The 12,950-nt window shown below is 38.6% G+C and overlaps 1 protein-coding gene across 3 annotated transcripts in view; it reads right to left on the reverse strand.

Annotated features, from left to right (window-relative positions):
- The window catches only part of gabbr1b (gamma-aminobutyric acid (GABA) B receptor, 1b), a 721,337-nt gene that overhangs the window by 267,997 nt on the left and 440,390 nt on the right, over positions 1-12,950 (reverse strand). For all 3 annotated transcript variants that reach the window (XM_051933715.1, XM_051933714.1, XM_028800495.2), the window contains one exon: positions 5,140-5,300. In XM_051933715.1, the coding sequence (XP_051789675.1) occupies positions 5,140-5,300 (161 nt within the window). The remainder of the gene's footprint in view (positions 1-5,139; positions 5,301-12,950) is intronic.

Raw genomic sequence — 12,950 nt, forward strand, 5'->3', positions numbered from 1 at the left:
GCCCTTTCAAAAGCCGATTCCAGTGTCAGTACGACACTATAGTTGTTCCACTTAAAAAGGCACAGCATCAATCTTAAGGCAGCGCATAAACTTTGTGTACTCATCAGATTTAAAGTGCTCACTGCAAATATAAAGGCTGCCGTGATGTATAAAAACGTGGTCCTTCATCTCTTTTGATTGCTTGGTTCCATTTTGTTGAGTATGTTTCACTGCCGAAACACAGGAAAGGAGATTTTAGTTTGAATTTTAACGCAGGAACACTACACTAACTAGTCTTTTGTGATTCTGCCATCACTTAGTATAACCTGTTTACCCAGCGGTGGCACCTATCGGAAGAAAAAATATGAAAGTGTGAAAAGGGCTTCCAAAGATGCATCTTTGGAAGGATTAAAATATGGGGCAGAATAACCAAAAATGGCTATTTCATTAAAAAAAAAAAAAAAACACTTTTTCAATTATCTTATAAGTAATTTTTACACAAATTAGACAGGACATACAAAATGTAAAATAATAGTTCAAAAATGCAGGTCCAAAAGGTTGTAGGAGTTAACACATCTTTAATAAGTTCTTGAACTTCAATTAAGTGATGGCTGTTTAAAAAAGATTAAATGAAAAGAAGTTAACTCATAAATCTTATCGTTCAGTGACCAGGCACTCTCTGACTTAATTAATTTAATTTAGGGTTATGAGACCCAAGCCTATCCTGGCAGCACTGGGTACAAAGAAGGATCCAGATTTGTTGTCTATTACAGGGCTCATTCAAGTCCATAAACAAGGACAATTTACAATATTCAATTAGCCTAATGCATACAGGTATCTTAGGGATCTGGGCAGAGAATAATGGCTTCCCAAAGTAAATCCTCACAGACACATTGAGCACGTGCAGTCTGCAAACAGGGAGCAGTCAGACAAAGGACAAGAATAAATGATGGAGGGTCTGTGAGGCAGGAGCATTAACCACTGCACCCGCTTTCCACTTACAAAAGGGAAACTAATCTTCTTGATTTCCTTAGCATGTAGACAAAATGCTACTGATCACTTGACATTTTAAGAAACGGGTGATTTTAATTATTTTTCAAGTAGACTTGTGCTTGCTGTAAAGCATTAAATACATGCAATGATTATAATCATATATAAATGCATAAATGCATTTTTTTAAAAGAGCTCTTTTCTACAGTTTATATTGTGTATGAGTGATTGTAACTCCTCCTGAAAATGTTAATAATGGATGAAGAGCACGTCTGTATAAATTAGGTCAGATTTTAAAAAAGCAATTATAGGAAAGGTTGTAAATGGAACCAAGAACATATATGAAAATCAAATTTAATGTCATGTTGAAAACAATGCATTTTGACAGTTCGTTTGTGCTAAATTACATAATCTCTCAAGATAAGTCATTTGAGGAAGTTAATATTATGAAATTGGTTTTAATTGCAAATTCATGTCAATGTGAATGAAAAAAAAACCCTTCCAGGAAATCAGAAAATTTTACACAACTGTTCTCAACTTCTTCTGTTACAGAAGATTTTATAGAAAAAGACGTATGTCTACTAAATACAGTATTAAAACAAAATTTTATATCACTTTTTTCAAAAATTGTATAGGAAACATTAATTTCAAACAAATTCTTATTAAGAAATCTTAATAAGATTTCTCCTTATCCACTGTCAATAAAAGATAATGTCAAAATAATAATAATAATAATAAGGGAATGCAAAAGGGCTAAATTCATAATCAGAGAAGAAGATTTCAATCTATAACTAGTAGTCTACAATCACCTTTTCTCAGTCTATTGTGTACTTAAATTAGACTTTCACTGATCATTTTTTCAAATCCAGTTGTTCTAATACAGGGTTATGAAGAGGCCGGAGCCTATCCAGGCAGCATTCAGCTCCATACAGGACGTCCATCCATCACCACATTAACAGAAAACCAGAGCAATTAGAGAAATGTGAATAATGCGTAGGTGCCATGTAGAGAGGGACTGGTTCGGGATTTGAACCCAGGACTCTGGACTTGCCAGGCAGCCTAAGTGAAGTATATATCTGTCCAAGACTCTCAAACCCACTTAATCTATTTTAGAGTCAAGGGGACACTCATGGGCACAGGCCAGGAAACAGCCTGGACAGTGTGCCATTTCATTTCAGGGTCTGCTTTCTAACACACCCACACAAGGATCAATGTCTTAGAGAGGAAACTAAAGTTCTCAGAGAAAAACCCAAATGTAAACTTTACAGTGACAATGGGGTTAAACGCAGGATGCTGAATCCTTTTGGTAACACCTCTACTTACTGTGCCACCACACCACCCCGAATTAGAGTTAGCAACACATATGAACTCAACCAAATGCATTATTTATTGGTATTGACTGGAAATCCATCAAGGATCAGGTACTACCTTGCACATAGTGGTAACTGAGGATCTCCATGACCCTGAATTGGTTAAATAATTGTTATTATTCATCAAAGTATTAACTCTGAACAGCAAAAATTCTCAATAATTGAAATAGCAGGCTTTCATGCAAATATAAACAATAAATAAACATGATTCATGAACGTATTTTCTTCACATGTCAGCATCAGCAAATGTTCTACAGCAACCACTCAAAGTACTCAATGCATAGTCATTAGTAATTTCTATCATAATAAATAATGCCAATTTGAAAGTAACACTTCACAATGAGATGATGTACAGGATTATTGTATTTTATATTCACCCATTCATTTTCTGAAACTTCTCGGTCCATTACAGTATCCTGAAGATCTATAACCTATCCTATTAGCATAAGGCAGAGAGAGCCCAGCATTGGAGAGGATGCCGCTCTATTGCTGGGGTCACTCATACTCAGACCCTCTCACTTGGCCAAATGCAGAGCTGTCAGTTAGTACAGTGTGTGTGTGTGTGTGTGTGTGTGTGTGTGTGTGTGTGTAGCTAGGATGTGAGAGCAAAGTCAACTCCCCTGAGGACATCCATGCAGGCTTGAGAGATTGAGCCAGACTGGAACCAGACTGCAAAAGAACCTAGGTCCCTAAAGTTCTGCTAGGGAGTACAACTAACCACTGAGTCACCATGTCCCCATTTCATTTATAGGCATATTGAAGTCATTAGCTGTGATTAAAGTAGTTTGCTCCATAATTAAGGAAAACGTAATCAAAATCACAAAAATACACCAGAGGCAAAATTGCGGATCATCTACAGTATATGAAGTAAAATGAAAGCTTCTTATTATAGAAAATAATCGCAATTTCCTGCCTCTTCATTTTCAGTACAAAATTAGTAAAACTAAATTATCTTTAATCTATGAAGAAATGAGTAATTTCTTACTATAACAATATTAAATCACATTTTTCATATTAATTACCAAGAAAATAAGTGCTTTGTAAATTACAATATGGATTTTTATTCTATTCATTTTTTCCCCCACTTTAGCCATACCTGGGGTCATGGGGAGCCACAGCCTATCCTGGTAGCACCGAGTGCTAAACAGGAATCAGCCTTGCATAGGGTTCCAGCTTTTTCAAATTATGTATTATTGTTTAATTAGATACTATAAAAATCACACATAAAAGGTTAAGGAATATGATGCAAGACATATTAAATATTTTAAACTATTTAAAACACTCTATGACTATTGTTTTATAAGTGAGCACACGACAAAGTTTCAAATTTTGTACTGAACATGTTAATAGATATACAGTAGATCTTCAGATTGATTATTTACAAAGACAAAATCAAGATTTAACACTTTACAGTTGAAGCCTTTTACTATAAATCGCCCCACTACTACTTGCACACACAATAAAACATTCTATGCACCGTTTTCAGATATGGCAGGTATGCAACAGTTGCTGCTACATCTAATTAACACTCTTCAGAGTACAAATTACAACAAGCATAACTGAAATGGAAATTCTATTATTTCAAGGCATTTGAATTCTCAGTTATAATGTACAGTTAATAAAACAACATTATCAAACAGCCATGCACAACATTCACATACTTAAGAAGAAGAGCTCATATTCAGGGCTGCAGAATAAGCAGCTGCATTATTCCCATTTAAAATAAGCAGGATGTGCTTTGGTACAGTTTCATGTACTGTACAAGCAAATAAAAAAAAAATAGTGAAGGATTGCGTGAGTGTGCAAAGAGGTAAAAGCTCATGTTAGAAACACAAAGTTTCAACTGTTGAACCTTCAATAAGTGCATTTAACTTTCCATTGTGCTACCAACTTTGACCTAATTTTCACTTTATCATCTACATTTATTTTTAAAATCTACATTTTCACTCTTTTTCACTCAATCCACATTCACACTCTTATGGTGGCTTACATGATAAACGTGGCACAAAAAAATCTTTTTACAAGTACGTAGGGCTCTAGAGCTGTCAGCCAGCAGCAATAAAGTGTAGTTTAAAAGAGCTAATGAAAAAACATGACGTTTGTGTAAATTATTAAGTGTAAAAAGTAATATAGTTTTAGGAATTTGCTCATGTAAGCCCTGGCACATGAATCTGGCTACTGATATGGTATTTTGTAAAATCTTATGTACATTTTCAATTAGCATTAACTTATTAGATAACTGTAACACGAATACTAGCGACTACAGAAAAGTCACTGTACCTATGGATTATATGTTTTAGATACATTATGATAAAAAGCACATTAAAGTAAAGGGCTGTTTCTCTCTGTCTAACATATCAAGTTGTAAACATTTTAAATAAAAACAGCATTTGTGCATTAAATGCAAGTGGAATAAAATATTTATGAAGCATAAGAAGTTATACTGTATGTTCATGTGCTGGCTTTTTGTGCCTACATGTCTCACTGGGACACAATTTTGCTCTTTTAGAATACATTGAATGCAAGTTCTTGTTGGCTGATGTATTATCTAGAACTTCCTTAATGCGTGACCTTAAAAGCTACATCACACATGTAGATGTTATTTCCGATTGCTCAGTGAAGCAATTACATTTTCTAAACTGCCAAGCCTCCATCTGCCCACAGCTTGGCCAACACATACACGCATGCATTACCCAAATCAGTCTTCTAACTAGAACCCCAGCATTTGATTGTGCCTTAGGTATTTAAATACATTGATTTAATCAAATGAAGGAAGGAAGGAAGAGAAGTGCTTTCTTACCTTACTGTCCTGGTAGATGAGTTTGAGTTCGTATCCGGGGAGGATGTCATGCCGATTGTTGACGTGCTCTAGGGCCATCTTCGCTGAAGGTAAGCAGGCTTGTCCACCGGGCCATCCTCCGCTCATCGGGAAAAGCGCTCCGATGTATAGTGGCTTCTTACCTAGAGCCGGAGTGAGGAGCGAGGACAAGATCAGCGAGGCAATAGTCAAGATCACACCGGGGGAAAAGCGCCTTAGCGCGACTAAGTCTCTGCCATGCGACGACATTACGGCGGTAGGTCTCCGCTATCGAGATGTGCAGTGTCCTATAAGCCTCCCTGTCTGTGCCAGCCACGAGTTCGAGGACCGTTATCTCTGTAGCTCTGTGAAACTTTGTGCTGCGCTCCTCGCTGTGCGCGCTACATGCCTTTATACAATATGACTGAACAGCTTGTTCTAGTCAGCACGACCAATCTCGCACCATTTTATCATTACTGCTATTCAGCCTTTCAGTCCGGCCGTTATAATATTTAGCTGCTTAAGAGATAAAATACTTGGATTTCTAGCTCTCCAGAGTTTGTCGCCCTGTCTGTCTGTCTAGCATTTTTAGCCAAACGCGATTAATCCATTATTGGCTGTCTGCAGGTGTTCTTATTAACCTCTCACTTGTAGACACACGCACGCGCAGTCTCTCACACATACACGCACAAATCTATAGCTGGAATCAGAGCCTGATCGCTTGCTCGAAATCTATTCACATCGCTTCGTGCAGGCCACTCTTAATTACCGCTCTTAAATGATCCCTGTCAATCTGTCTCTTAGTTTAACAAACCCGTTCATCTTGTTTTTTTTTGTGTTTGTTTGTTTGTTTTGCCCGTTGTGTCAGCTCTTTGAGAAGCAATCAGTTTGATATATCGATTGCTAATTAACAGATTAATTAAGTGCCTTCCTTTCCGTCAATCATAGTGCCATAATACAGTATCTGTTTATATCCCCCAGTGTGGCTGCTAGATTTCTGCACAGTTGCTACTCGACACAGAGAAAAACAATTACAGCGAACTGTTAAAAAAAATCACAAAAGCACCAGCAGTCCAAATATAAATTCCGAGTCTTCCGAATAATAAAGCGGCTCAGTGAGAGAAGAAGAAAAAGCATGAAAAGATCCAAAGAATTCCGATTCAGCGTCCACAGCTATTTAAAATACATCTTTCTAGAACACCATCGACGCGATTTGAAACTGTCAAGTCTCAAATTAATTCGAGCATTTCATGCAGGCGATGTGTGGACTCGGAGATGGAGTGTAGGATAAAGAGAGCAAAAGTGACGGGGGGGGGGGGGTGGCAGAGGGGGGCGACAGAGAGAGAGTGAGTGAGAGTGAGTGAGAGAGAGAGAGAGAGAGAGAGAGAGAGAGAGAGAGAGAGAGAGAGAGAGAGAGAGAGAGAGAGAGAGAGCTTGCTGCTTTTAAAATAGGTCGTTTCGACAGCGTTTCTTCGTACTGCAGTGAGTGCGAATGACTGTGAAGAGCCACAGTGAAGGATTTTACAAAAAAATGTGATTGGAGCTTTTGTGACAATTTCAATGCACGCGTTATTGCCCTGTCGAGCTTTGTGATGTCCAAGCAATCATGACTCTATTGAAATATGAATCCATCTGTCAATCTTAAAAAGCCTTTTTTTGTCAATTTTGCGGTCGCATCAGGTTCAAGGTTCGACACATCTCTGACCGGGGCTTCAGTTTATCACAGTACACACTTATAATGAACCAGTGAGTCTAACACGCGCGTTGTTTGCTCGTGGTCGGAAATCTAGAGTAGCGCACATAGAGAGAACTAGCAACGTCCACGGAAATAGCAACTGCACTCTGATTCAGATCTGGGAGCTGGGGCTAGAATCTAAGTACTGCGGCACCATGCTGCTCTTGCATGTACACTTTTTAAAAAAGTGGGTTCCTTAATGGCACTTTACTGTTTTTTTGTTTTTTTTGTTTTTTTTTTGTGTGGTTCATTGTATAAACTGTTGTTTGACAAAGAATCATTTCATTCTGAGAAGGATTCTTTAAATATGAAGTGGGTTTTCCAGGCTAATATGGGGGAAAAGCTAAAATCTTTAATGTATAGTAGACTACCTAACAGGATACAAATAGATCAAGAAAATCTATTGTATGCAGCAAGAGAGGAGAAAGTGAGTTTGGGAGCCTGAGCTGATTACAACGCGTTGCCGCATCCACCACACGGATTGGGACCCACGTGCAGCCGTGCAACGGGTGACATCTCAGCACCACGCAGCAAGAGTCCTTTTAAAATAAGAAACCATTGGTGTTTCATAAATCTTTTATAATCTGTTCATGGCTATTTATGGAGCCTGTTATCATCTAAATAAACTAAAGTTCTTTCTTAGAAGCTTTAAATGAATGGTTCCCCAATTGCATAGCTCTGTAGATCCCCTTTGGAACCTATAATAGGATAGGATAGGATATAATAGGAGACAGGAGACATAGATAAAAAAAAAAAAAAAACAGTAAACCAGTGGTAAAAAATATTATCCCGAGGGTCTGTGGGCATTTTACTTTCTTTAGACTAGGATCAATTACCTTATTTTTTCATTATATTTTTCAAGGCCAAACTCCCCCCAGGGACCTGCGGTCAGGGGAGGCAGGTGAGGTAGAGCCTCCCCTGTCATCATGAAAAGTAAAAAAAAACTAATAATGATGACATAATATAAATGTGTCCACTGGTCTATGCTATACAGTAAATTTGTTTTCTGTATGATTCCAATAATTTTGATCATTTCTATAGTCAAAATCGATGAATTTGCACAGTTCCTGTTCAAATACAGGGGAGAAACGTGAGGTGCGGCAGCGAGGAGGCTAGCCTGACCTCGGACTGCGCTCTCCCTCACACTGAATTGATGCATGCAATTGGTGTGTGCCTGTTGCTGTCTCTCTGTATGTCGCCAATATAATGTTTGCAGACACGTTTATTATACACCCTGACTTTCCACAGTCTGGCTGATATCTTTAATGAATGTGTGTGACATATTTAGTCTTGCTGATCGGACATAAAACCGCAGTCAAAAGGCACAAGGTGAGGCAGACAGTACCGTGCAGCACCGAAGGGGGCTGATGTGAGCCAAACAGGTGCTTGCTGCTGCTGTTCTTCTACGGAGAGGCTCTAGGCACCAATAAGTCAGCAATATCAGAAAGTCAAGTGCACTGCAGCGGTCCGTTTATTTTTATTTTTTGTTCCAACTGACTGCCAAAATGGAAGATTAAGACTTTTAAAACTAAAGGAAAATAAGGAGGACTTTTACAAGAAAGTGATGGAGATTTTCATGGAGAAGGATAGGACTTCATTTACAAATAAAGGTAAGACCATAAACGGCTTTCAATTTTATAAAAAAAAAATGAGATCAGACTAAGAAAAAAAACAATCCAACATTTAAAAATTAAATTTTGACCTTAAATAAAATATTCTTTTGTTTTTCTTGTTATCCTTTTGTTGAACAGTCTGTATTAAAATTGATTAAAGCATCAGAATTAAAAGCTTTTAAAAACAACTATACTTTCATTTGTATTGAATGAATATGAATTGTGGAATTGCAACATCAAATTTAGAACACATGGAAGATGAAGAGCAAATGCGCTTTCTCTCGCCACTGTAAATGTAACATTCTTTCTTAGTCAAATATGTACTTTATTTATGTGCATGTAAAGTATGCTGACGAGATATGAAACATGACCAGTAGTAAACGAGCATGCTGCAAACTGAATAGTGAATAAGCTGCTTTTTTGAGTTCATATATTCGTAAATCTGACTCTGAAGGAGTCAGTGCCTCACCAGCAATGAACCTCACTGCATGTCACCGACTCCCTCCTCCAAGTACTCCATGCAAAATTCAAAGACTGATCCCTGGATAATAAAAACGAAGATGACTGACAGACAATTAGCTACACTGGGGTCAGCCAGTTTCACTCTTAAAAATGGAGGTGCCAGAGTGGTTCTTCAGGGTGATGCCATAGGGGAACTGTTTTTGGTTCCTAAAACACCCATCCACATGATGATTCCGGAAAGACATTTTATTTATTTAGATCTGCAACAGGCACCATGCACTAAATAACTATGACTAGATTGTAACCAATTTGTAAAATACAAATGAGTGATAGTTTTAAAAGGACTCTGACTACATTCAATAAGGCAGGCCAAGTCCCGGTTTTCTTAATCTGCTAGTGTCCTGCTAGGTAGCCTACCATACATTGAAGATTTCAGATAGCCATATACAGTATATATTAGGAGCTTTTTCAAAGTAAAACAGAACCAACTTTCTAGAACAAAATAGTGCTTTGTCAAGCAAATGTTCAACAAGGAACAACATAACCCAGTAAAGAAACATAAAGTGCCATTAACAAACCATAATCTTTAAGAGTGAAGGACAATGCTTACACCCCAATCAATCTTTTCACAGCCATCTTTGGTGCAACTGGGGACATCGAGCCTGCATTTGCCCAAGTCTTGTCTTTGATTGCTACAGCCCGATTGTCAATTTCCAAACCAATGAGATAGTCAGGGAACAATCTAGGTACATCCTAGTGCACACTCAATCACAGTATTCATTTTAAACTTATTAATATCAATGTTTATTTGGCTAACACCTTTATCCAATGTGACTTTCAACATCTGAGATACAATCAGTTACATTTCTTTTGCTTTTTCAATTGTAGCACAAACAGGTCAAGAGACTTACTCATCGTTACACTGTGTCAGTAGCGGGACTGGACCCACAACCTTTGGGTCTGAAGTTCCAAAATCTTAAGCACAACATTCTCCGACTAGCCCTACACCACCTCAGCTCTCACTGAATCAGAGTATAACCCGGCAGCATTAGAGTCAAGGAAGACAAATCGGTACTGTCTGCTGCATGTTCTTAATGCATTATGAAAAAATATTTCTTAAACCATTTTATTATCAGAAAGACACTTCAAGAGGCATCAGCAACACAGAGGCCAATAACCATTTAACAGTAGTGGGAGATATCTGGGAGTACCCCGAGGAAATTTCACACACACACAACTGAGAGAATGTGCAAAATCCACTTAGACAACTAAACGGGCCCGGCATTCGAACTCAAAGCGCCATATCCATGCAGCAGCGGAGCTAACCACTGCGCCACCGCCCCTTATCTTTTATTTATTTTTTCTGTTGTAATTTAGACTGTGATATTCACAAAGTACGAATGTGGAACGGTCGCCGAACTCATGACATCTTACTCCAGTAAATTCTGTTTTGCGGCCCACTTCGTTTATAGCGTTCACTTACATTTTCTCCCTCTCTCTCTGTCCACACTAAAGACATGATATCCCATATTCCACTCTTCAGAGAAGCAGCCAAACGTACAGAGAGGACAGGCCAGCTAGATTGGAAAAAAGGAGCCGTTTTTACTTTGCCACTCGCGATTTACTGCAACATTCTCGCTTTAAATAATTCACTTATAAAAAGGACGATGACCTGCGTTAGGACCCTTTCCGCAAACCTAAAACGCTATCAAATATTGTTTAATAATTTACTAGACAATCTCGCTATTCAAAAGATCCCTGCGGCATGGAGCATTGCTTGCTGCAAGTTTATACACAAGGCACCTCAAACAGCAGGAACTTCAGCGTTAGGACATCAAAGAGTAGACGGAGCCGCGACGATGCCAAGTATCCACTCCTAAAATGTAACTCAACGCACATTCATTTGACTCGTGAAATTCTGCGGTGATATACACTGTCATTCCTAAAAGAGTGTAATAATTATCATAACTGGTGACTGATGCATAACGCCTCTTTATTTTTAATCAGACCTTAATATTTTTTCGAGAGTATAAATCCGGGAAAAATGGATTTGAACCCCATCCCGTGTAAATGTTAAGAACATGTAGAGTTCGCACGTACGTTCTCCTGGATCCTAAATGTTTCTCATGCCAGCTCCGATAATACTTTTATATCTCAAAGACCTGTAAGTTAGGTTAATTGGTGAAATACGCGCACGAGGGTGTGTGTGTGGGGGGTGTAAGTCCAGAAACTTGCCGGCATCCCGCCTTAAGCAGGTGAACATTTGCTGCTCTCCACTGGTTTTCATACACGTTGGCCTACGGAATTATTGGAAATAAACCAAAAAGCAAATGTTGCACTTAAGTGAGTATTTGTTTCCATTTGGTGCTTCTATTCTTCTATATTCATCTTTACTGCTAGTGTAATTGGCAGCTCTTAACTGGCCCGTGTGTGCTGTGTGAGTGAAGATCCTGGGTCCCCATTTCGGGTTCATTCCTGTCTTGCGCACGATGCCACCGGGATTACCTCCGCCACTGCCATCCGCTACACCAAATTGGATTAACCGGGATGGAGAATATTATGCTTTGTAATTTAATGCTAAACTTGATTTTTATCCCCCTAGTTCCCTAATCTTTTCTGTTCTTCTGTTGGACAGATTAAAATCTCTCTTCAACTTCACTGCCCCCTTGTGGGTATTTTATTTAAGTTCATAATTCATCCAAAGGCAGTAAATAGAAAGGTCTATCAGTAAACTAGCTCTTGTCATTTATATTTAATTAGCTACTGATAAAAACTGCTGCTTCTTGAGAGCACTCATCTTTACTGTCATGCAGCCAGGTTAAAATGCCATTAGAGTGAATACCTAAACTTTTATTAATTGGTGTGTGGAAGTATTTAATACAAGATTTTAAAACCAGATAGTTATTTTCGATAATACAAGCAATGTTCTTCTATCATACATTACTCATGAGATGCCACTGACTTTCCGTATTCATTCAGAATTTTCCCAGGTACTCCGCAAGGGTCACAGAGACACTTTGAGTCTCTTCTTGTGCGTACTCAGCTTTCCACGCAAACATCAGGGTTTATAAAGAAAAACTTGACGGGAGAAGCTGTATATATTTACATCAACTCTGAACAAAGTGTACGCAATGGAGAAAATGGGAAACGACGACACGCTTGATCAAGTAGCAAAATGCGGCCAAACCAACCAAATGACGACTTACACTTAAAATAATTCATATAATTTGAACTGTTCTTACTGCGGTGGGTTGGCACCCTGCCCGGGATTGTTTCCTGCCTTGTGCCCTGTGTTGGCTGGGATTGGCTCCAGCAGACCCCCGTGACCCTGTGTTCGGATTCAGCGGGTTGGAAAATGGATGGATGGATGGATGAACTGTTATTATAACCTGCATTGACGGGATAAAATATTACACCTCAAAAATGATGAATATGTACAGATTATATTTTAGTTCCCTTTTTAGAGGATCGATGCTCCTTGTTTGCGCTGAAGAACTTTTTTGGTGTTTAGTCAGTTTATAAAGCCTACTTCTCACTTCTCAAGGATCTGGCTGACAGGTCAGCAATATCTCAGCCAAGCTTCACTCCATTATGCCCGCTGTTCTGGAAGTCATTAATCGACTGACAAGGCACCTTTTAATCACGTTTGGTATGGATGTATTTACATAAAACATAATTGTTTTTTTGCCAACATTAAAAGGCAATTTGAAGCAATGTCTGGTTCTCCCAACCGTTGTGAGAAAGAAGCTGCTTTTATTAACTGTAAGCAGTTACATCCCATTAACGCACAAGTCACCAGTGGTGACAAGATGAAACTAATAAACGTCACGACTCGGTGGCCTGGGTCAACCTGTGATTCATTTATTTTAATGCAAAGAAGCTCTGGCACACATGATGGTGCTGTACATGGTGAATTGTTTGTTAGCAAGGTAACTGGCTGAACACTTTTTCAATTGCCTGTACTATTCATTGTAACAGAAATCATATAACAGTGGCTACCTGCT

Source organism: Erpetoichthys calabaricus, chromosome 1, assembly GCF_900747795.2.
Source record: "Erpetoichthys calabaricus chromosome 1, fErpCal1.3, whole genome shotgun sequence".
NCBI lineage: Eukaryota > Metazoa > Chordata > Cladistia > Polypteriformes > Polypteridae > Erpetoichthys > Erpetoichthys calabaricus.